Source organism: Glycine soja, chromosome 16 (assembly GCF_004193775.1).
Source record: "Glycine soja cultivar W05 chromosome 16, ASM419377v2, whole genome shotgun sequence".
In the NCBI taxonomy this organism is placed as follows: domain Eukaryota; kingdom Viridiplantae; phylum Streptophyta; class Magnoliopsida; order Fabales; family Fabaceae; genus Glycine; species Glycine soja.
In genome coordinates, this window is record NC_041017.1 from 5,482,994 (window position 1) to 5,509,824 (window position 26,831).

At 32.1% G+C, this 26,831-nt stretch overlaps 2 protein-coding genes and 1 pseudogene across 2 annotated transcripts; 1 reads left to right on the plus strand and 2 right to left on the minus strand.

The window, feature by feature from the left end:
* Window positions 1–589: 589 nt before the first annotated feature.
* On the minus strand, window positions 590–7,046 carry LOC114390268 (annotated as a pseudogene).
* Window positions 7,047–14,834: 7,788 nt separating this feature from the next.
* LOC114390687 (B2 protein) lies at window positions 14,835–18,019 on the plus strand. Its single transcript, XM_028351518.1, has 6 exons — window positions 14,835–14,922; window positions 15,739–16,302; window positions 16,403–16,503; window positions 17,158–17,241; window positions 17,344–17,454; window positions 17,576–18,019. The coding sequence occupies exons 2-6, from the start codon at window positions 15,750–15,752 to the stop codon at window positions 17,621–17,623; spliced, it is 897 nt and encodes a 298-aa protein (XP_028207319.1). The 5' UTR covers window positions 14,835–14,922; window positions 15,739–15,749; the 3' UTR covers window positions 17,624–18,019.
* A 3,116-nt stretch (window positions 18,020–21,135) lies between these two features.
* Window positions 21,136–23,807, minus strand: LOC114389525 (transcription and mRNA export factor ENY2). The gene is made up of 5 exons (XM_028350212.1): window positions 23,607–23,807; window positions 23,334–23,430; window positions 22,987–23,081; window positions 21,767–21,843; window positions 21,136–21,414 (listed from the first exon to the last, which is right to left on the minus strand). Coding segments are annotated over exons 1-5 (345 nt in total). The 5' UTR covers window positions 23,609–23,807; the 3' UTR covers window positions 21,136–21,340.
* Window positions 23,808–26,831: the final 3,024 nt, after the last annotated feature.

A 26,831-nucleotide genomic window follows, 5' to 3' on the forward strand; every position in this document is an offset into this window, starting at 1 on the left:
AATTCTCTGGAGAAATTATAATAAAGTATATTTTTTAAATAAAATAAAGTTATATGAACAGAACATTTATTCAGAGAATCATGGTCCCAAGTCCAAGCTTCAAAATCAACATTTATATGGGCATTTATTATTTTCCCCAGTCTGATCCTTTGTTTCGGAGAGAAACTTAAAACTAAAAATCTAGAGACATAATAATTGCCATATTCAACAAACATCCAGCACACAATCCATCATTCCAGGTCCTTTTGATTTGTAAAACTAACGACAGGACACCATAGAAGTATTGTTCATTTTTTATTTATTTTAAAAAAACTATGAAATAACATAAAAGGGATAAAGTATTTGACAAGAAAATTGTTACTCGATAAATTAAGGAACTTTTTATCTTACACAACATTCAAACAACGAAGACAAAAAATACCCCAATGCCAGACGGCTCCTTGCTGTGTTAACTTAATTTGATAATCTACAACAAAATTACTTTTACAAATTTGTATCCCCGGAATAAAGAAATTTCTTCCTTTCCATCTTTCATGGCTTCTAGTAAAAGTACTATCTTAACATGGGAATTCATTTCAAATAAAACAAATAAAAAAACTGACAATATGAATTTTTATTTACATGAAATATGTACTTTACATTTTCATGTTTGTTCTTGTGTGTATACATTTTCCTCTTTTCCTTTAATGCTCCTCCCTTTCCCCCAACAACAACAAAAAGAAAAGTACAATTCATTGAGAGGATTGGAAGGAAGTTGGAAAGATTATGAAAAGGCTTCAGCAAGCTAAATCTTCAATGAAATGGATGATCACTTTCAAATGCCAGCAGGGATGAGATCCTTATCAACATCAGTTTTCTGATCATCTTCCAATTCCATCCAATGTAAAATAGGACCCTGAACAAACTGTAAATATAAACAATAGTATATGCTATTCTATATATATTGAAGTGTAAACATGTGATGAACAGCAAAAAAAAATGTGATGACCAGCAAAAATTGTTATCGGTGTATTCTTATTTTTCTTCTTTTATTATTATGATAACGATAACAAGTGTCAATAAAACACTGATCCTTACTATTATTGCATTGCACCATAGTAAAAGAGTGGCATCACATTCTTCAGATGTTCATAATGAAGTTGGTAACTCATCTATCTAAAACTTAGAACCTGCAAATTGACAGCTTACTACCTTTCCTTGTCGTAGTACTTTGGGAGGCATTTTTGTCATGTCAACCACTGTGGATGGATCGGCCACTCTTACACCACCATCAACAACAAAATCAAGACCCTGAACAACCAAAATAAAGATGTTACATGCAAATGTAATCCCCCCAAAAGCACAAAAGGTGTCAAGCGCTTTTTTCCTTTCAATTTTTTTCTTCTCAACTTTTTGGGCAAAAATTGAGAGAATAAAAGCTATAAAACTTAATACTAGCAAATATGCCAACTTGCAAATTCTTTAGGTTTGGTTGAGCTAAAAGATAGGAAGTCTTATAAAAAAAATAAATTCCGAAGCATGTGTTCAGTCACATTCTTCATGGGAAAATGCAAAATAAGATTCCCTAGAGAAAGATAACTATGATATGATCTATTTCTAACACGCATAAATGGCAATTATATTTTTCTTTTTCTTTAGAGCATTATTTCCATAGTTATTTATACTGAAAAAACTCATTAATCCTGAATAGAAAGTGTGATACCTCTGGTCCATAAGTATCAGTTATCGTAACTGGATCAATCATCCATTCATCTTCCTTCTGGAACTTGATGCTAAAAGAAAGATGAAAAATTTCGAAGTAATTAGTGATGTTAAGGAACAAGCATAAACTATTATTCTCAGTATTCTTATCCACAATCGGAAAATTTGTTTGGGGGGACATAAACTATACAGACTCACTAGGTGTGTTTGGGTGCGCATTTTACAAACTCATTTTTTTATGATCTGATTTTGGTTAAAATTGAGATTTGAAGAAATTTATGTTTGGAAACTTCTATCTCAAAAGCAAGTTCATAGTAAAATTTAGTATGAAATTCTCAGCCCAATGCAGAAGTTGAAAAAGAGTTGCTTTTACTAGAATCACATAGAAACATTTTTTTTCCCAAACGATTTTAAAAATAAAATCCAGTTGAAACATATCAAATGTGGGTTTGAGAGCACTGAATGTCAAACCAAGCATACACTAGCATGGTTGCCAAAAATGGCTAGTGTGGCTGCCTAGGTGCAGGGAATGGAGTGGAAAACAGCTCCCTGCCTCAGATGGCTGGCCCAAGGCTAAAAGGGTTAGATTACCTATTTGTAGTTTCCCTCACTAAAATGCTTGGTAGCCAATGGGTGTTATTACAATGTATGAAAATATTCATTATAATCTTAATCATATCTTAGAATATTTTTTATCATCCTTTAGAATATTTCGGTAGCCACTTTTTTCCCTTAGTTCATATTTTAGATCATCCTCAACAAAAATCTACTCTGGTTTGATTTGACCATTGCTGGATACTAGAGTCATCATCCTAGGCCTATGGCTTTCTAGAAATACCAGCTTGGCCTTGCAACTTTCCCAGAGATATCATATTGGTCCCATAGCTTTTCCAGGGAATCATCCTCACCCTGTGGCTTACCCAGGGAATCATCCTGGTCCCATGCCATTCCTAAAGAAACATCCTGGCCTTGCGGCCTTCCCAGTGAATCAACTTGGTCCTATCAATCTACAATCGCAAATTATATTGTTTGATTATTTTTTATAGAAGGGTATATTTACAACTAGCTTAAAACTTAGTAAGCTTCATCTTGAGGGAGTGTTAGAATACATGAGAATTTCATTATTATCTTGCTCATATCTAATAATATCTTACACTATTCTTTAGGATTAGTTTCTGTATTTACTTATTATCTCTTAGGATTGGTTACCATATTTCTTTATCTCATGATTCATTTCCTTTTCAGTTAGGATTGTGATTAGTATAAAGAAGGGTTAGTGCTTTAGCCTTTAGGTATCATGAACATGTTATCATTCCAATGTTAACAAAGTATTATACAAAGTCTCCACTCTCTCAATTTCCTCTATCAATACTTAAAACCCCATAATTTCAACATCTGTCTAATCTAAAGTGGTATTTTGTCTCCTCACATCATCTGAACTTTATATTATCTACCAATTCAAGGGGAAAAAACCCATAAATACAGTATTGGGGCTTACCTGCCCTTGGTGACTTACAATGTAGAAGCTGAAACTCCCTTTATCCTCTTATTCTATGCTTTTATTCACACAGTCTCATATCTAATCCAGACTGAAGCAACAGATTTTCCCACTACCTCCCTTTATTCTCAGATATTTGCCATTATGTCCCATTTGCATTGGGTTAGATGTGCACAGTGCACTCCTATTACTATATTTGTAACACAATCAAGTTTGATTGCATTATGTTTTAATGTAATGCCATGATTTATTTGCATTAAATGTATTTAGTCATGATTTGCTGTTATATTAATTCTTTTAGTTATTTTTAAATATCTGTATCACTTTGATGACGAGACCAAATCATGTTGCCATATCAAAGTGATGTGGTTTTTGGGGTGGCTGCCTCAATCCACATTTTGCATCATAAGAATTCCGGTTACTAGAAAACAACCTTTATTTCCCAAGGCAAAGAGGAAAAAAAGGATCAAACAATTTAAACTAGCCTTGTACATATTAACGGTGCATCCATCTCCTTTAGTATTGCTTGACAAATGGCATCATCAGGCATACGGACACCCACATTTTTTCTCGATGCATACTTGGCAGATGAAGTTCCAAACCTTATGCATTGTTAGGTAATTCTTTGCTTGCAATTAGGATGAATGTGTTCTGTCACTCAATAACAGTAAATAAATAATTGTTTGTGTAAGAATGAATAACATAATAATTGTTGGGAGAGGAATGCTAGTGACACTCTCTTTCTAACATTCTCTGTGATTGGCTGAAATTTATTGGAAATCACCAATTTTGGTAGATCTTACTTCTCATTGAATAACTCTCTCTCCTTATTTAGTAGGACCCACCAAAATTGGGGATTTCTAATAATTTTCAACCAATCATAGAGAGTGTTAGAAAGAGTGTTGTTAGCATTCCTCTTGTTGGGAAGTAATCATCTTAGGCTTTTAAATACACATGCATGACAATTAAAGATAAATGAACTGATAGAGACATCCTTTCACCTAACAACTAAAATGTAAAGCTCCTTGGTCCTTGAGATTTTCAGCACACAAATATGAAGAGCTGTGTTTAAATTATAGATTTTTTCTTTATGCTAAATTGCTAATATACACAAACACTTTATTTTTATTAAGGTCATTCATGTTGGCAGAAAACACCGGGAAATAAATGAGAACCTACTTGATTAGATTAAGTAGAGTGGTAAGGTAATTCCTGGTCTCTATAGAAAATGGAAGGTTACACCAACTAACTTTTCCCCTCCAAAAAATCATTAAAATGTTCGCAAATTCATTAATATATTTTTCTTTAGAACCAGGGAGCATACATACAGGACCAGGTAGGTATTGCTTCACAGCTTTGAACAAATTTGCATGGCCTTGGCCATCACCGCGTGGAAATCCAGCTGTGTACTTGTCTATGTCCCGAAATGAGTGGCACAAGATGCTAAGAGGCTGCAAGTACAGAGTTATCATAATCATCAATGGTTGGAAGTAATATTACTAGATGCATATATACATCGAGAAAGTTGTTAATTTGTGTCAAACACAATCCAACCAAAAACAAATATAAAGAGTGATTGCAAGCATGTGGCATGCACCATAATGTGAAAACTGAAAAGTAACAGGGCAATTGGAATCACATGCACAATTAACTAGGCCAAGCTGTACCCCTCACCTTTGAAGCTTCTATATTCTTGATTCTGCAACACAACACTACACCCTATGTTAATGGGGAAGGAAATGGAGCATCTAAGAACAAAATGTGTGTAAGAATGGCAAAATTCTACCTACCTACGAAGACGTTCAATGGCCGAGTGGCTTCTGAGGTCACATACTATTGAATACCTACATAAACAAAGAAAATCCAATGCTGGGTATTATTGACCTTCACCAATATATTTAGATGAAGATTAAAATAAAATGAATGTTAATGGATAACAGGATTGTTACAACTTATATATCATATGATCATATCATAGTTGACATGAAGAAACATTTTCTTTTTCTACCACAAGGAATAAGGATATGAAAAATTAGTAGAGATAATTACACTGATATCCCTTTCATCAGCATTAGTTACCCATATACCCTGCTTATTTAGAAAATTACACCTTTTGTTATTTTTACGGTACTGTGTGAAAAATCCTTACATAAAAGTACACATGGTGTATGTAATTTTTTAAAAACAGGCGTCAATGTGTATGAATAATATATAAAGTAAGAGAGCCAGCTAGGTCTAATTTTCCAAACAAGTAGGGTGTAACCGTGTAAGTGTAATCAGTGCCAACCCTGGGAGAGGCCTATGTAACTAGCCCTAATTAATGTGACATTAAGCACCATTCAGAGTAAGTTAAGAAGTCTTGCACGCCTTCAATGGGACTGGCACCATTTCATTTGAGTTCAAACATAGCAACAAAGGTTTCATCATTAGCTCATCATAAACACTTTTCAGTTTTCACACACTATGGATCATAAAAATGTGACTTTTTTAAAAAAAAATCTCCACCTTAAGTAGCATTGTGCAGCCCAACCAGTACATCTAATCCAATAGCATATGCAAATAATATTGCAATTTTATTAAACAGTGTTGAGTGATAAAAAAGAGTAGCATAAGATATCAAAACAACAAAGGCATAAACCCAAATCAAATGTAATAGTACAGAGTATGTAGGAGTGGGAGATTAGGTGAAAAAACGATGTTAAAATTTGAAACCATCTCCACACATTATTCCATTAGCAAATATTATGACATACACAGCAAACTCTACTTTATTTTCGTATCTGAAATTTTAATGAGAAAGTATAAAATCTATGCCCAATGAACAAAAAAGGACCAACTAACTCTAAGCACTTGAGCTGCTTATAAATAAATATATAAAAAGAATCAAACCAAAAGGAAAAAAATTCAAAACTCTGCCACAAGGATTGAAGAGCACTTACATAGTGTCAGTAGGAATGACTCCAACAGCACCTTGCTTCAAAAGATTGACAATTGGTTCCAATTTCCAAGAATCAGAAGCAGAAGGGTCTGCTTCAATGTGCACCAAACCATCCTCCTGTTCATTATCCATTTTACTAATTAGAGTTTAATTTCTACGTAAAGATTTTACACTCTCAATAGAAATGATTTTTAAGATAACTATTGTAAAAACATAGGTTTTAAAAAATGGTCCGCTCGCAACATTAAGGTTTTTTAACTGTCCACAACCGCAATGGCCACAATTGGGACAGTATTGGCTCCATTTGTCCGCGATTTTCAGCAATATCAACAAACACGATGAAACCGAAAGTTTTTTTTTTTTTTTTTTTACATCAGCAAATGTTAATTTGTTTTAGTTTTTTGGGTAAGGATCAAACCCGCAACCTTTTCGTCCTTTCCTCGATATTTAAAACCTTGAAACTAACACAATGTGATCCAATTTGCGATTGAAATGCAGTATATCTTTTGAGATGCATGGACTATTTTTCTCTTAATACTATTAGTTAACGGTTGCGTAACTGACACTTGGCGCGTAAAAACAAACAAACAAACCTTGGTGAAGCGAGAAGCGCTGGTGTATTTGAGGCGCTTGGGGCTGCGCTTAGCAACCATGGACACTACTCGGCTTCTTCTTCTGGGTGGGCAAAACGACACGCGAGAGCCGAAGAACGAAACGGCGTCGTAATGCCATAGCTTATCTCCACAAACGCAAAACGTTTGCATTTTGGGTCAAGAGTACAACCCGCTATGCAGAAAAAGGTGAGGAATTTGGAGGTGATGGAATGTTGTGGGCATGCTCTGCTTCGCCAACGGAAAACTTTGTTTGTTGTGTGCTTTTCGTGTGGCATAAAGCCATAAGCAATGCTAAAGACACCTCTGCTTTGGTTTGGTTGAAACCTCTGTTACATTATTATCTAATTATAAACTGTCTTATACGATAAAATTGTTAAATCTTATATAATTAATCATGGAGAATTATATCCTGATATTTAGTATTTAACAAATACGAAAGAATTCGAATTCTTATGAAAAGGATTCTCTTGATGTCAAGTTTCTGGTCAAAATCTATTTTATTAGAGCAAATATTTTATCCTATAAACACAATAAAATAAAAAATTTAAAATATATTAAAACAGTAATAAAATCCATAATAAAACCCGTCTTGAAATTATCTTAACATTAAACGCACAATAATACTCTTGTAAAATTACTCATTTTATAATAAAAAGAAAATCATCACCACTCGTCTTGCAAATGCATATATTTTAAAATTGTCGTTTTCTTCATGCAGAAATTTCAATTAAACAAGAAAATAAAATAATAAAATGTAATTTTTGTTTCTTTATTTTTTAAAAATTTGTAATTTTAGTTTTTTTATTTTTTAATTGAGATATTTTATTTCACTTTTTTAAAATCACAATTTTAATTCTCATATTTTTAATTAAGATATTTTCTCACTCACTTTTTAAAAAATCTATAATTTTAGTCCTATTTTTTAAGTTTAGACTTGACTATATATATATTTTTAATTTTTTGTTGGGTAAAATATATTTGAGGTTTTTTTAAATTTGAAAAATATTTATTTTGTCCTCATTAATTTTTTGTATTAATTTTATCTTCATAATTTTTTTTATTAATTTAGTCCTGTAAAAATAAAATATATTTTTTCTTAATCTTTAATGATAACTCAGTTAGATAATAATTTGATGTGACTAAGAGATTTGTATGTATAATTTGATTATAAATAAATTAAATAATTTATGAGAGTTAAAACTTTCTAAATAAATTAAACAATTTTTGTCAACTAAAAACTCTCATGAATTGCAATTTTGTACTTTCTGAACGATTTTTTCACATTTTCTTATAAGATTAGAAGAAAAGATGAAATAATAAGTTATAGTGTCTTATGAGTGTGTTTGGAAAGGTAAAAAGAGAGAAAAAGTAAGTAAATCGAATAGTTATCTTAGAGGACTGTATGAATGAGTAACCACCAAGGACCACAAAAATATATTTTATTTTTATAGTAACTAAATTAATAAAAATTAATTATGAGAACAAAATTAATATTTTTTAAATTTTATAAGGACCTGAAACATATTTTATTTTTTTAATAAATTAATCCTGTCAGCAATTAAATAATTTTAAAAAATATTTTTCATATGAAAAATAAATAGACACCTATCAGTCTACAATTACGACATAATAAATCAACGTTTGAAATTGAACACAAAAATTAAAATTATAAATTTTTTAAAACTATGAAACAAAATGTCTCAATTAAAAAACAAAAGATTAAAATTGTGAACTTTTTAAAAGTAAGAAATAAAATATCTTAATTAAAAAATGAAAATATTAAAATCATAAAATTAAAAAAAATAAAATAAAAAATTATATTTCAGCCAAAAAAAAATCACTCCGTGAGGACGTTATCACTGTAAAATCCTAATCTGAGGACCATACTCACAACAGTTCATAAGTGGGATATCTATCATACATCTCTAGCCAAGATAAGATTTCCACACAAAAATCTGAAGAACCCAATCCGGAAGATAAAAAAAGTTCAAAAACATCTTCATTACCCCTCAAACTCAAATATCTAATGATCTAGAATTAGTATAAGCGCTAACACAAATGCAGTAATTCGTCATTCCACATATGTACAAATTTTATCATATGATTATAATTTTTAGCACACTTTTTTTACTCTAATTTTAACATCTCAAAATTTTTTTATCAAGCATTATTCTAAAATAACAATTTATATTTCCAGAAAGAACATAATCAAATCTAGCAAGCCGAAAGCCCAATATTTTATAATTTTAGGAATGAAAAATCATCCCTCCTTTTGCCACTCTTCAAAATTCCTCATTCCAAACATGTCCTAATTGGCACAATTGAGCTTTTGAGCCACACATGAAGGTTTTAAATGTGACCCTTTGATGGCAGCCATCCCTAGCTACCAGCATGGACATAGAATTTCAAAAAAGTAAAGTAAATGTGCAATTACAAAAACATCACTGCTTTTCAAAAATTAAGAAATAAGTGGTGGGTCAAAAGTGATGCTTCCATAACACATATGTTGCTGTGATCCATATATGTTTAGTCAACAAAGTACCTAGCAATAACATCAAATTTAAATCTAAAGCTTCACTTTGCAAATTCCACCTTAGTGTGAACGTTCAAGAATTGAAAGACTTCAAAGAGATGAAACAGGGATTGGAGGAATCAAACACAATGGCAGATATAATGTTTTAGGGGTAGTTATAGTGGTGGTAACATTTACAAGGACTTTGATGTCTAATTTAACAAAAAGAGGATAATAAACTCAAGACTCAAGAGGTGAAAATGGATTGAACATGTACTTTTCAGTTTTCATATTGTTAAGTTTAAAATTTTAAATCTTCTATGGTGTCTATAAATATATTTTTGTGAGGAACTGACTATTTACATCCCATGTTTACTAAGTACACCCCGTTTTCCTTTTATATTTTAATTGGCCATATTTGGGCTGGGCCCTGACCACGCCATCCAAGCTACCAATGCCTATAGCCAGAATCATACATTCAAACATGTCATACTTCAGATCACTGCTCTTCTTTTAGTCTGAAAAAAGTAACAAAATGATTAGGAAAAAAGGCATAGAACTCAAACACGAAGAAAACGGCTTCTATTATATCCACTTTGATAGCATATCTTCTTCAATTTGACTCTTTTTAACACAAGAATTTCCAAGGATCGCAATATGCGGACATGCAATATGTCCATCATCAGCATGCTACGTAGATGTTAGAAAACAGAAATGAAACACAAATTCAAGATTCGCTTAACAAGACAGAAGAATCACTTGTCTTGAGAAGAGTGACGTGAACTAAGGTTGAGTTTTTTGTTTGGCACAATAAAAAAAATTGAAAATTTATTACGGGAGAGAAAAGGTTAAGTAAAACTTGGAAGAGAATAAGGAGTCCTCTACAACAGAAATTCTATATATAAATATGAGAAAAAAAGAGAATGCAACGGATTTGTCTAATCCATAGTCACCAACCAGAAATGCAATATAAGTACCAGTACCACTAGTGATTATATTACAAGACTTATAGAAAATTATGAACATTTTTTGACTTACAAAAAATTGACAAGTAAACGGGGAATCCAGTACACAATTCACAAGAATGTGGCAAATCCTACTGTAATTAGCACACTTTCTCTAATTGATTAAATATATTAGAGAGTATGTCCCTAAAATTTCTCTAGAATTAATGCTAGGGAGACGAAAAGATAAGAAAAGGCTTCCAAAAAAGAAAAAAAAATCTCCACCCAGAAATTTAATAGAATTAAGGAGTATATAGAGTAGCAATGATCATTGGTATTGACAAGGTTGTGTTAGTAAAAGGGGTTAGTCCTTTGTAACGTCGAAGAAAAATATGTGAGGAACCAAAAGCAATGATCATTGGTTTGACATGTAGAGTCCAGACCATACATAATCAAAATTACTAGCTAACACGGAGAATTAGTCTTTAAAGAAAGTGACATAATCTCCAACAGATTAGATGCTTAAAAAAATAAAACATTATCCCCTTTGAAAAGGTTGGGTAATCAATCTCAAAGGCCAGAAATACACTGGTTATGGAAAAAAGGTCCACACACTTAGTCTATTTGATGCAGTTTAGAACCTGTTTACAGGAATTCTATCAAGTTGGTTTGTAAGTGAATCCAAATTATTAAACACTAAATTCTAATTAGGAAAGAAAATAAACCATCCTATACCCTTTGTTTTCCAATTAAGGCTGGAATTTTATGCTCTTGGATCAACTAACTCCAAACTCGGGCTGCATGTATCTTGTATTCAAAACGTTTTTTCGTTAATGTTTATATATTTTAATTGAAAAGGTGTCTAATAATACAAAAAACTAAAATATCATATATATATATATATATATATATATATATATATATATATAGAGAGAGAGAGAGAGAGAGAGAGAGAGAGAGAGAAGTGCTTTCTCATGAGCTAATGAATTATGAGTCAAAATATTGAAACTGAAGCTTGGTCCATTTAACAAAAATGTGTCATGATTTTCAGCTTAAGCAGTAAACACAGCTCATTAGCTTGTAATCATTGCTTATTGAGCTGTTATCGAATCAAGCTATGAATTGCTTGCAAGTTGGCTCAAAGCCAGAAATTTAAGTCAACTAGTTCCTCATATACTTTACAATATGAATAAATATCTCATAAAAAAATGTGCACTAGAAAACCTTTACTTTTCAAACATGTGTGAGGCACAAACGCACAGCAAATACTGGCCAACAATTGTGCGCACAATCGGAGAGCATGACATATATTTTTTAATTTGTTTATAAAATTAAAGAATAATTTGGCTATATTAAAAAAGAATAATTTGGACAATGTTACACATAGATGGAAGAGTGTCCTGTGTCCCAACACAAGACTCAATTTCAGTGCAAAACAGCATAGTAGCACCTTAAATACAGTTACTACTCACGGGTTAAGTTAAAGAACTCAAGAGAAGATTATACAAATTCATTGATTAAAAAAAAAAGATAAATAATAGCCAGAGAGAAATGGACAACATGAACTTTTAAGTTTTACCTTTTTACGTATTCTTCAAAAAAAACAAAATTACCTTTGTACTTGAAGAAGCAGAAGGTTGCCTGCTGACCTAATCCATGCTTATGAATTTCTGCATGCACTTGGGGAGCCTTAAAAATAGTTAATTCTATGATAAAATTTCTCATAGAAACTGGTCCAGTGTATATTAAAATTTCTCAATCAATCACTTTGTTTAGTTTATTCATGATTCACCAATAGAACATATGTTTACTGGACAAAATTTTCAAAATTCAGTAAAATTCCAAAATCATGGACGAAAATCCGCATAATTGGATTATGCCCAACTTCACTATGAAATTCCATGATCTCTAAGACAAACCATACTCTCATATTGTCAAGTGTAACAGCCGATATCAGAACCATTCTTACATGATTCCTGGGCAATTTATACAAGCACAATATTTGCAGCATTCCACATTAATTCGTCCTCTCATATATAGGGGCAAATCCCTTCAATAACACCGAGCAGTTGAAACGATGCCCAACTCATCCCATGACCGAGAAGATGAAACAATGTGGGAAGAAGTACTGTTAAAAATAGCATCCCAGGGACGTGGCCACATGATCAGAGGATCACCACTGTCTAACATGTACGAATCCGCACAGTGTTCCGATGACACCATGTAAAAATAGAGAAGAGTTGTATGGTTCACTTCAAATTCATGATTAGACAAAATTTTGAAAAGACGTTGATGTTGGCTTTGAGCTAAAGTCTTCACTACTCTCTTCTTGGTGTACTTCGCATGAACACAGACCAACAAAAAAATTCAGATATTGAAAATTCAAAATCACATTTGTTACAAAGATGAAAATTAGTAGGAAAAAGACCATGAGAAAAGAAAACAAAATTGTGACAGCCAATTCTATATGACACAAGGCTATCACACTTAAAAACTCAGAAGAGATCACAAATGCACTAGCAAGAGCACAAAATCTAAATATCAAAACATCGAAAGATACAACAAGCCTTAGCAGCCACTTCCAAGGACTTGCGATATAATCATTTTAAGGGTCTCGTCCTATTGAAACGAAACTTCCTGTTACACGTAATTTTGATAGCAAAAGACTTCCTATGAGACTAGTACTGATACAAGGATGAAAATACACCTAGAGGTAATCTCAATTTGTGGTATTCTTTCATTATAACATTTCATTCTCTTAAAACATTTGTTATCTAATGATGATATATTGTTTGTTTGATAATGATAACGATAATGTACGCGATAACAATGATAATAAAGAGATGACAATGATGATAATAAAGGTAATGATATAATAATAGAGGTAATGATCAGAATGACTATATAATAAATGTTAAATTAGTTTTTATATCTAATTTATTATTTAGATTCAATTTGGTCATTTAATTTTTTTGGATTTAATTGGTCCTCTAATTTTTTTAAAATGATTCAATTTGATCTCTAAATTTTTAAATTGATTATTTTTTTTGAAAAAAATGTATTTTGTGAGGATTTAAATCTATTTAGTGATGGCTTTGAGCCGCTACAAAGTATGTTTTTTTTACAATTTAGACTTAAGAATCAAATTGAATTGATTTAAAAAATTAGAAGATTAAATTGAAAAAAAAAATAATTTAAGGACCAAGTTGAATCTAAAAAATAAATTAGAGGATAAAAATAACTAATTTAACTTATAGTAAATGATGGTAATAATAATGATAAAAATTTACAAAAACTTGATAATACTAAGTATAATTGTGTATGAATTTTAATATTTAATTTAAAGCTTAAATATTTTTTCCTATAAATATATATATTTTATTTTAATTCTTATAAATTATATTTATTTTAATAATAATGTGACATCATGATATGATAACATTAATATTTTATTTATTATATCACTATTTTTGTAACAAAAATTGACAACATAAATTAATGGTAAATAATTTTGGAATTTGCAGGGATTAAAACTTTTTATTTTACAAAAATTAAAATAAAAAATACTAAAATGTAAGAATGAAAAATATATATTTAAGAAAAAATATTTTTATTTTATCTAATTTATTTATTTATTTTTCTCGTTATATTTTCATTAAAAAAAAGATGTGTTGAAGTTTATCCATACCATTCCTCACTCACTCACGTTATGTAGGTCTAACACAATCTATGGCGTGACATCTCCGGCAACATTTAACCGCGCGAGGGCCACGTGAAACCTCAATAGTACACTCCACATTCAATGAATACACCCTTATCGCAACCGACTGAAAACAAAAGTTACAATTAAAAAAAATAGCCAAATTCGTAATTCATCTCTTAAATTTAATATTTGAATGTATAAAAAATATGATAAATTAATGTTATAGATAATTTAATAATAAATTAATCATAAATTTTATAATTTAATATCAAATTAATTTTAAAATATAGTTTATTATTAAATTGATCATTAAATATAATAATATAATTATAAAATAATTTCATAAATTTAATAAATAAAACTAATTTGTTTTAATTTATGAAATATTTAGTGATTAAATTTAGAGGGTGTTTGATTTGACTGTTTTCTATTTTCATTTTTACTGGAAATAGAAAATGGTGATGAAAATGCGTTTGATTGGATTTTTGAAAATATTTTTTCAAACAAACAAAAAATTTGAAGCAATAAAATCTCATTTTTAGTGTTTTTTAGTTGAAACCAGAAATCTCATCTTAGATAAAATGAAAACGTTCAACAAAGAATAAAATTTTAAGTAAATTTAAAAATAATTTTCTCTTGAAAACGCATTTTCATTGTTTTTATTTCTTAAAAGCAAAAAACAAAATGTTAAACCAGATATGTTTTCAAAATTTTAATCTTTTAAAAATAAAAACAGTTTTCACAAAATAAAGTTACAATCCAAACACACCTTTATATTTTTTAATTTTTCCATGAATCATTTTTTCACCTAGCACTTTTTAGGATAAAAAATATGTATTTACCCTTAAAATAGTCAAAATCAACAGTGGCAGTGCCGTAATTCCACCAAACATTAAATGGACATTTACGTAAAGCACGAAAAATGAACCTCATTAAAAACTCTTTTGGTCTTTCCTCTTTCGTTCTCTCTCTTTCATTCGCGTCTTCGAGTTTCACAGCGAAGTCGTAGGAGGTACTCTCTCTCTCTCCTCTCATCTTTGGATCCCCAAATCTAGGGCTTCTTCTTCTTCTCTGCAAAAATTCGTTGAATCACTGTCTTAATTTCCGTCATCAATTTCTGATTTCGAATCTTCGTCTTTGTTTACTTTACATCGTTGAACTTGTGTTGTGCTTACTTCACTGTGCTGATTTTGATAAGCTCTTATTTTTATCTTTGAATGTTGGGTTCGGATCTTCAATTTCGTTTTGTGATCTTGCTTGTGATGTTTAATTTTCAGTGTGTGTGCTGGTGTTTGTGCGAGATGTGAGTGAAGGTTTTTGTTTTTGTTCCATTTCTGTGTTTTTTTTTATTGAGTTTGAACTTTTGTTGCTGCTTTTTGTGATTTGATTTCAGATTTGTGATAGTGTCTTGCTGCGATGAGTTTGGTAGCTTCGATTTTGTGCGGAGTTGCATGAAAGTCAAATGTGGAAAATGGAAATCCATGTTCTTGAAAATGGATAAATTAGATTTGGGAGCTCTTTTGTTTGCTTTTTTATGTGATGGAAGGATTAGAAATTAGAATTATGTTTTTTCCTTTTTTATTTTTGGGGTTATAAGGGATAGCAAAGCCCCACTATACTAGAATACTAAGAAATGGTATGAAATTGATGTAATTTAAATTAAAATTTGAAGTGGGAATTATTGCTTGCTTGAAGTAGGAATTATGCTGTTGTTGAAGCATTTTCTTTTCCCCCAATTGCATGTTTGCTATGCCCTGTTTCTTGCTGTATTTTTGTGTTGATTTACTTCTTTAATAAGGTCTATATTGTGTTTATGATAACTTGTTAGGGTTTCAAAAGATGGAGAACATGCAGAGCTTCTGGCAATTGGGCGATGAACTCCGTGGACACTCAAAAGCATCGGAGGATCACAAATGGTTAATGGTTGCTTCGAAATTGGCGGAACAGACAAGATTGAAGGGGGAGCGTGTGAACAACCTTGATCTTTCAAAGGGCCCCATTGAAACAAGGTCAAGGGATAAATTTGGGTTCCAGGAAGAGAACAAATTTGATTCTCTTAACTTAAGCATGTTGAACCTGGACTCTAAATTTACTGAGAATGTGAGCAAAAGCTCGCTTCGAAATGGTGTTTATGGTATGAATGCAGTGTATCAGAAAAACAATGCAAACTTGGTGAGTAATGTGATCAGTAACAAGTACAATGGTAATATTCTTCATAACAAAGAGATCAACAACAACACCAACAATGAAAGCAACAACACAAATGCAACCGACAAAAGGTTTAAGACCTTGCCTGCTGCGGAGACACTCCCGCGCAATGAGGTGCTTGGAGGATACATCTTTGTCTGTAACAATGACACAATGCAGGAAGACTTGAAACGTCAGCTATTTGGTGTGTGCTTATTAGTTATTAAATGACATCTATTTTTCTATCTTGAATGTTATTAATCAAATACTTCATGATGACTGACTCTTTCAATGTTTTTTGATAGGTTTGCCTCCAAGGTATCGAGATTCTGTTAGGGCTATAACACCTGGGTTACCATTATTTCTTTATAACTATACTACTCATCAGCTGCATGGTATTTTTGAGGTAAGCTATTCTAGTTTTCCAACCACAGTTAATTATCTTGTGCTTCAGACTCTGCAGGATGTACCTTATTTTAGGGCTATGAAATATTGAAATTGTCTCCCCAGTTTAAATGATATTGGTAAAAAGTGAGTCTAATTATAATTTCTCAAGGAGAGACATTGCCCCCAAGAACAGTTAAGTAACCTATTTGTGTTGCCCAATAGCTAGAGTCTGTGTTAAACACATGTTATAGACATGGACATATTGTCTCCATTTTCAGAAATGATGAACATTCTTCTGTCATTGTTACTCATACATTTAGAGCATGTTTTGATTAGATTATTTTTAGATATTATAATCTAATCGATAGAAAAAAGCTGATGTTAGAGGGGTTAAATGATAAAAAAATTGTATTCAGCTGTTGTGGCATAGCTAGTGATGGGGTTACCCAATGCATAGGATGAAAATGACTTTGTGTTCTAATTTGGTCTCATTGTTTTTGGTTTCTCCCTTGGGTATGTCTGTCTGATTAGAGACCGGGAATAATCTTCTATATTTGAAAAAATGTAGATAGTTTCTTGCATCCTTTAGTATTATTATTTTTAACCACTTTTCAAATATAATGGCTAAAATTGAAAAAATTTAGTTGATTATTTGCTTACCTTGAAATTGCAGGCAGCAAGTTTTGGTGGCTCTAACATAGATCCAACTGCCTGGGAGGATAAAAAATGCAAAGGCGAATCAAGGTTTCCAGCTCAGGTAGTAGAATATAGAATATTTTGAAATGGTGGGAGACCATGTATGAGCTTATCTGTAAATCAATGAATAAAACAATATTTTTGTTCCTTCTCTTCCTTGTAGGTAAGAATCCGTGTCAGGAAGCTCTGCAAGGCATTGGAAGAAGATTCTTTCAGGCCAGTATTGCATCATTATGATGGGCCAAAGTTTCGTCTTGAGCTGTCAGTTCCAGAGGTATGAAGGAATGTTGCTATTTTTTTAAACTAAAAAGAATCATTTCATGACATTGATTTGTCACCGTTGGTTTCTGTCTTTGATGGAGTGGAATTTGTTATTGTTATTGGATATATTGCAGACTCTGGATCTGTTGGACCTATGTGAACAAGCTGGTTCAGCAGCATAAGCAAGAATCGCACAAGGAATGAATGTGCAAAATAGGTAGTAGGTTTTGGTGTGCCAGCTGTGTGGTTTTGGCAGATTTTCCGTGAAGCGTAAGCTTGGAAAGTGGATCATCATCTTCTTGGGGAAGTAAAGGGAGCGTGTTGAGAGTGAGAGACCCTTTGTTGGTGAATAAAAATGGTTGTGGTATCTATCCCCTTAAAGGTGCTTTGTAGCATTTGCATGAACATTTAATACCTTTGTATGATTAAGTAAAAGTACAGACTTGGTATGCAATCAAAGAGACTACTGTTTGTACTGCTAAAACATGAATCTGTTGAACCAAGAAAAAAATTGAAGTCAAAAGCTTCATGTATTACTAAACTCTGTTGAGTTGGTTGAAGTGATCTTTTTTATTTTATGGGCAGTTTATTGCCGGTTTTTTTTCTTCATAAAAAAACATTTTTTTAAATAATTACTTTTTAAAGTTTTTCATGCATATTTTTATCTTTTCATCAAAGAAATCAGAAATTTGGAAAAAATTAAAATTTGACTAAAGCCAAGTTATAAATTAGGCTTTTGTTAAGTAATTTTTTATGGTGCTAAATAAATATAAACTAGTTTTTGTTTTCAAATCTATAAAAAAATAATCATTAGAACTTTGAAAGAGAGATTTTGAAGAGGGTATCGGTGTTTTGAAAATTGGATCTGTTGGAACCGGTCCGTTGGACTGGTGATTCGGTAAAGTGTCTGGATGGAGAAAAACTACTTGAATGGGAAAATGGGTCAAAATTGGTATAGTTAGTCAGAAAATGGCAATAGGTTAGTTCACAGCGGCAATGAAAATATTTAATACAAAGTTACCTTAATTTTTTTAAAAGAAAATAAAAAATAAATTTAAAATATGTCATTATCTTTTCTTTTTTTTGTTTTCTTTCTTTCTAAATATAAACTTGCTATTGTTGATGAATTGATGTGTATTATTGATACTTAAGCTTAATTAAGTACTATGCATTTCATTTGAACTTTTGTGAGTATTTTAAACGAAAAAACCTTATAAAACATGATTTTAGTTTTAGTTTTTAATTTTATAAAGTTATGATATTATGTTACTTTAATATTATTGTGTTGTTTAAAAATTATTAGTTTACTAATATTGATTTGATTATGGTTCAATTATTATTTTAATAATAATTACCCTATCTTTCTTTCTATTTTATCTTTTTCACAAAATTTCTTCTATTTATAAAACTTGTACAAAATTCTCTGTTTTATAAATGTTACACTTAAATTTAGAATCTTTATATTTGTATACAATTGAAAAAAGTATCCAAACATAGAATAAATTTTATTTCATTATACAATTTTTCTTTGCGTTGTAATCATTTCATAGAATTTGTTAACACCCAAATTATGTTACAAGTGATGAAATTAAGATGTTAAGAATTTCATAGAATTGTTGTCAGCTAATATGGAATTTGCCTAATTTTAATGTTAACTGGATCAATTTGACTATGTTTTGTATTAGCTTAATGGTATAATTTGGTTAATTTTAGCCGAATGAGGATAAGAATAGTTTGGTTGAATGCAATATTAGTTGAATAAGTAGATTAAATGAATGTGGATAAGGTCAAGTAGGACTTGGGTATGAGAAATCAAGTTAATTTAATTATCATGTTGATCCATCTCCTCGGACTGCAAATGAAGGCGAAGATAAGATAATTAGAGATTATTTAGAATTCGATTTCGATTTCGAAGATTCATTAGAAGCTATTTGTGATGTCATTTTGATTCTACAGACATGATTTGCTAAGCAAAATCAAGCTTGTCAAAAAGTCAAAGACAGTATGAGGAAAGATTATTATGATGATCCTTTGACTGAACACTGTAGTTTAGGTCACTCAGGTTTCTTGTATTACACTTGAGATACAATGTCGCAGTGTTCTATCCACCTATTGACGAAATGAAGTGTCATATAAAGCCATTAATGATTACTGTAATGGTTGAAGGGGAAATTCTAGTTGAAGGTGGTGCTTGCATCAATATTTTACCTGTAACAAAGTTGAAACATTTCAAGAAAAAGGTTGAGGATCTATTGCCACACAACATTATGGTATCCAATTTTAGCGGAAATTCGTCAAATACTCATGGCGTAGTTGCATTGGATGTTACAATTGAAAGTCATCGACGACTGATTATTTTCATGGCCATTTCATCTCAAGCCAATTTCAATATGCTTTTAGGGCACGAGTGGATGCAGTTTCGTCTACAATTATTTTTCTGGAACAAGGAAAGACATTTAACATTATCAAGCTATTTTGCTCAAATGTTGACGTATATTGCCGAGAAGATGATTGTGACTAATGTGGCTGAGAAAATGGAAAATTCTCGATCAACACTCACCAACCTAGCTCTAAATAAAGTGAGTTATGTTGCTCAATTTGCTTCCTCTAGTAGGTCAATCCACCCTACCCAGCTTAAGGTGGGTTGAAAGCAGGCTGACCGCTACTTTTGCCACCCTTGAAAAATATACTTCAAAAGATAAAACAATCAAACTTAAAAATGAAATAGCCATATAGTATGCATATCGGTAATGATGCATCACATGATTATAGATTTGGTGGGAAAACTTTTGGCTCTTCTCACAACAAAGAGATTAATGTTGTTATAGCACCAATCCTCTCACACTCCTTCCCCTTTCATTGCTGTACCTTAAGATGCCAACATCAAACTTCAAAAGGATCAAGATTCAAAAATATCGAAGTGAAGTTGTAACCTTGATCCCTGTTTAATCTTGGGCCCAGGGGAGGGTACATTTCAGTTGGTCCAATGTGAGGGGTTATCATTAACTTCTATGACATGTCAGGTACACCATCGTGGGGTTGTGGGAGGGGAAAGTTGGTTGGATGCTAAAAAGGATCTAGCAATTGAGATGGTGGCACCTGCATATACTTTGATGTTCAAGTTAGTAAAAGTTTTAAGTTGTGTGGAATTACTATTATAGGTGTAAGTCAAGGAATTACTTGGCCTGAAATGGATATCTACTCAAGTTGAACAATACCATGAACATAGTCAAGGTTTCAGCATTGGACGACTAGCTTCTAAGTAGGCCTTACTAGCTTCATAGTCAAGTTGTTTGAAAACAAAAACATGAAATCTTCCAATAAAGGAATTATTATTAAGTACCTTCCATATGCTTGCATCAGAAAAAAAATTAATGTCAGATGTGGTATTTTTTTGGGTCCTGGCATAGATATCTCCCAATTCATTGGACCAGAGACTAATCTTGCTCATGGTATTATGACTGTCGTTGGCCCGAAGGGTTTTCACACATGACGGGGATCAAACATGGGATTCCCCACTAAATAGATCATCCTCATGTGTGAATGCAGGGTGCCTAACCACTACGTTAAACCGTCAGGTTATGTCAGATGTGATATGAGGATATTTCAAAACACAGTTGCAGCAAGTAAACGAACATGCTTGTGTGTGTAACAAGATGCAGTTTATATAAACACCCAAAATAAATGCAAGGAATGAGGCTGTTACATATTAACAACTTTGCATAAAAAAATATTTCTCAAATTTATATTGAAAGGAGTGAAATAATTATGGTTTTACAAGACATAGTCATATCCCTCCCAAACAAAACCCAGTACAAATGTGTGCAGTTCTTACTAGTTCCACTCAGAATCTTTACAACATACGGTGAGGTTAACACTGACCAAGCCATGCAGATATCTTAAAGTGCAGCAGACACAAGAAACGTTTGAATCCTCTGCAACAACTCGGCCTTTACGGAATCAGGAATCGAGGCTGCAAGAAAAAGGTTTGACAAGTTCTCTCTGTTGTCAGTTGGACATTATTGTGCAAAGGAAAACTCACACACCGTGGTATAATCGTTCACTTTCTAATATTCAAACACATAATACAATGCTCAATAAGGGCTACTTATAACATTTCTCAATAGTTTCCGAAGATTTCCTTACATTTGACCTAATGTGGTGCTTCAACCATGTAAATTCAAATTTTCTATATGCACAACATCAAAAGGTCTTATCCCACAAAGTGAAGTTGGTTACACAGATTGCATGATGCCAAAGGCTCAGTAACTTCTTATATGCAGAAAAGAAAAGTAAATCAAATTATGAAACAATTAATTAACTACCTCGTCCCTTTGGAGTGATTACATGTATAAGTTCATCAACAGTAACATTATTCCTCCCTTTCTTCTTCACAACGGCTCTGCAGTAAAAAGGAAGAAACAACAATTGAAAGGATGTACAGCGAGGGAGAATATCTGATATTACCACAGAATCATTTTGTGTGCAGTCACACAGTCCTAGGTATTAAGTGCCAACTAAAGCATATACCAATGATCCTAGGCACTACATACAAAAAGCAGGCACCAAACCAAGCAAAAATAATTCATTATTCCCTTCTGCCAAACAATACAGCTTGTATAGAAACAACTTTGCATCAATGTCTATCCAAGTAAAGAGAAATTGGAGCATGATACATCTTTGTTGAGCCAGTACAAACATGATAAAACAACTTGAACTTGTTTGGAAGAGGACATAACCACAGTGCTAATGAAACTTTCATTTATAATTGGAAAGAAGTCAGTTTAGTTATTAAATATTTTAACCAAAAGCGATAATACTGTTGGATGCCTAGAGTATCCGAACCTTTCATGTCTTTGTCTATTCATACTATGCGAAAAACATTTTGAAGGGTATCTATATATGAGAACGTGTTGGGCTCGTTACTCCCATAAGTAGAAGTTTCTACTTAGAAAATTAAGAGACGCTTGTGCTAGTGCTCTGAATGGGAAATCTGGAGTGTAGAAATAGATGACAATGAATATTTAATTTCAAATTTGAGTCTTTCTGTTTTCCCCTCTGCTAGAAAACACTTAGTGAACAGAGAGAGTAATAGCAATACACTTCCCAACACTTTCTTTCTAAAATTCTACATTTCTACTATTTGAGAATGACACCGTCCCAGAGGAAGATAAAATTCACATAATCGTGTCGGAAAGAGAGTTATTAGCATTTCTCTTGAATTGATAAGAAGATAAATGTTAGCAACACATTCTTTAATATACTATTAGTTGATATTTATTGAAAATCACATTTTTTCTTTCTTTCAGGGGTTAAAAATTTGACGTAGTGGTAAAGGGAGAAAGGAAGGAGGGAGAATTTATGTGTTCGAATTCTCCCACAAACAAAAAAAACTAACATCAAGCAACAAACATTTGCCGATAAAAAAAGAATTGATGAATAACATTTCTCTTAAATAGTAAATAAAACTAGAACCCCAAAAGCTCCTCGCAAATCCTTTCTAGATTAATGAATAACGATGAGAAAAATAAAAATAAAAAATTACCTGCAGAGAGTTTTCATTTCATCCTTCCAACCGCAATCAACAAGCCTTTCCCTCAACAGCTCCATGAGACGCTCCTTCTCTCCGGTCTCGATCAACTGAACAACAACATCAACAACACAGAGATATAAGGTTGGTTGCATGGTTAATAAAAAATGGAAGAAGAAAAAGGTCACGGGTTCGATCGATCGTTTCTGCTAAGAAAAAAACTAAATAAACTAACAATTAACATTTGCCGATTAAAACAAAAAAGGAACGTAAAAAACTTTACCTTTCAAGACCCATAACCACTCCAACAAAGAAGTAACTCAAAACTGAAAAAAAAGAAGAAAAAGAAGAAAAGATGAAACCTTGATGTTGATGAGCTCTTGAAGCGTGGGTTCCCTTTCAGGGGCATTTTCGGCCACATCTGGTGTGGGGGGTCGATTCACTGACGCCTTCGGCTTCCTTATGTTTCACAAAACAATCAAACAAACAAACCCAATTACGTGTCATGCTGAAAGCTTACGAGGATCGTAACATTTTATTTTAATTCGAAAAAAAGAAGGGTTTTTTTAAATTGTTTTGATTTGAAGGAAGAAGGTACTGCAGGTGAAGGCGTGAAAGAAATTGTGGGTGCTCACATAAAAGTTAGTTGAAGTTGCAGATACGATGGTTAGAGAGAGAGAAGATGAGGTCGATTGCTGAGGGTAGCCAAACGCACTGTCGCCTATGCCCTATTTTGCGTCTTCGCGTTCCTCACTGGCAACTTTTTTTCCTTTTCGCCTTAAACGACGGATATTGTATTTGCAAATTAGACCCGCCTTGTTTCGTTTCTCTTGTTCTTGTTTTTTTTTCTCATATTAACAAAAGTCGTATATATATATATATATTTATGGTACTTTTTAATATCTTTAAGGATTAAATTTTATATTTTTATTTTTCAAGAACATATTTGTAAGATTGAAAAAATGAAAAAAAAAAATATTAAGATAAATATGTCCATATTCTAACAATCCACGTTAACAATCATTTCAGTAATAAATTTGTCCCTCCAGTTATTTTATAAACGATAACAGTCACATAACTAAATTTTGTATTTTTAACTTTCAGGAACGCATTTGTCAGCAAATTATATATTGATGGACAAAAGTGACTATTTATCCTATTATTTTTTTAAAAGTTTAATTTTTTACTTTTTATGAATATCATATTCAACTATTTTTAATCCAGCCACATTATTTTGATTTTTTTAGTTCCTATGACGATAATTAAAAATAATATAGACACTAAAAATTAAAAAATATCATATAATAAAAAATCTTTTTAACTATAGGAATTAAACAAATAATTTAGTAATTTTTTTAAAGTATCATACAATAGAGTTTTATTTTGATAGTAGTATGATTTTTAGAGTAAATATTTTAAAAATATAATAATTTTTAATTGTATGACCATACAAGACGACTTTGTAGTATCACAACATTACAATTAAATTCTTTGAAAATTTCTATTTTTGTACACAATAAATATAAAGATTTTAGCTTAATTGTACTTTTGGTGTTTTTGATTTTAGTCTTTTAACTAATTAGGTCTCACCGGTATAAAAAATGAACAATTTTAGATTCCTACCAATTAGGTCAATTGGGTCTCCAAAAGTATCACAATTGTACAATTAGGTTTCAATACAATGGGAAAGTGTGTGCCAAGCTCTTCTGCCTAGTTCTCTAAATCAGTGTTAACAAGCCAACATCCATTTCCATCTCATCTAATCAAGTGTTGAATGTAGCTCTTCCATGTTTCAATGACCCTGACAGATGAACAATATTTGATCACCCAAAGAAAGCACACAACTACACAAGTAAGAACATAACTTGTGCATTGAGCTTTGGCATTTACTATAAATGACAAGACTTTGGTAGTGCCTTGTCTTGTCTCAGCAAGTCAGTATGATGAAAGGCTATACCTGTATATATCTACTTCAGAAATACCAAGCATTATGAAAGAAAGCTTCATAGAATTCTCTCTTCGGTCCATGAGTTCCAGCCAATACCGGGGATTGGATAGAAGTAAAAACTTTGAAAGTTTCTCAGCTAATATAAAGGGCTTCAACACCAAACACACTAGGATATTTGACTTTTGTACTGCTCTTGCTCAAGTAGTTCTGAGCAAAAATAAATGGTATCCTTTGAACCTAGTGTAGTATACTCATGTTCTTGCAACTAGGATGTGATAACATGTCATTTTGTGATATTGTTACAGCTCTGTAGCAACACTTCTTCATTTAGCACCATAACTATTTTCAAAATGACATCAGGTGATCAAGAAGTGTACATCAGTATAACTCACTTCCTCACCTTTTGTTAATAATGAAAGAATCAAATATGTTCCAAAATGACCAGTATTTGCTACACACAATGTGACACCCTCTACCCCTCACATATATATTAATAAAGAAATAAAAATTTAAATATTAATTAAAAGTATTTTTAAAACATTTTTAAATACAAGCCTTTCAAATGGGTAAAAGGCTCACATTCACTTTTCTAACATCATCATAAAATTTTTCTAAATAAATAATAAATTCACTTTGGCTCAAAGAAGGCCATCTAAGTTTCATACAATTAATATAGAACCTATATCCTAATGTCACATCCTATCAGAGCGTGGTGTTTCCGTGTCCTCTAGCATGAGGTTCTTCATAGTCATCCACCTATTCATCTGCTCCCCCGAACATAAAGTTCAAGATCATCACAGGATCCAAACACAAACAGCAAACCGGGAATGAGTTATCACATTTCTAACTACTAGAGAGAAATAACACAACATATAGTAGCCAAATACAATTTACTTAGCATATCTCACATTATTTCATCACTTTGTCATTCATCAATCACACTTTTCATCCATCAATCACATCTTTCAATCATCAATCACAATACACAGGAATCACACACTTCGATCAAGACATAATAACACATCAATTTCATAATAAACAATTAGCAAGCGTATGCAACAGTTATGCTAAGACTCAAGCCTATATGCAATGTGGTACCATGTCAGTGAAAAACCTCGTCGGGCGCCTAGGAGTACATGACAAGACAAACCACACAATAGTAAGTCAAGTCACTCTCACTAGGTAATATCATAGGGAGACCAGTCAGGGTCACAGTGTTTTACGAGAATGCTCCAACCATATGGGATCAACACAGGCTTAAAGGAGCACTCAAACCGTGTGACCTCAAGGCCTACACTCCGAAGAGTCCATCAGGGCCTCTCACTCCTGATTCAGGTCTAACCCAGAAAATATTTTAGCACACAAACTCTATCTATGAACTGTACAAAACACACGACTCCTCAATTGTTCTAAAAAAATAGTTTTAACTCGTCGTCCTAAAATGGACTTAACATTAACTCGTCGCCCTTAAAGGGACTTAACATTAACTCGTTGTCCTTAAAGGGACTTAACATTAACTCGTCGCCCAAAAATGGACTTAACATTAACTCGTCGCCCTTAAAGGAACTTATAGTCGTGTGATTATACAATTCATAGTTCATACTCAATGCACACAATATCTCAATCACATACACAATTTATCACATACACTCGATCTCAATCACAATGGTATAATATCAAAATAGTATGTTATCACACCTCATGGATCATGTACACTTTACTTATGAACTATGCAATACATACATTTACTCAATTGTTTTCAAAATTATTTTAACTCGTCGGGTTCCCACAGTGGATCCCATCACAATACTCGTCGCCCTTAAAGGGTCTTACAATTGTGTGATTGCAATTCATAGTTCACAACTCAATACATATATCTCATCTCAATACACATGTATTTCATCATCCGTCA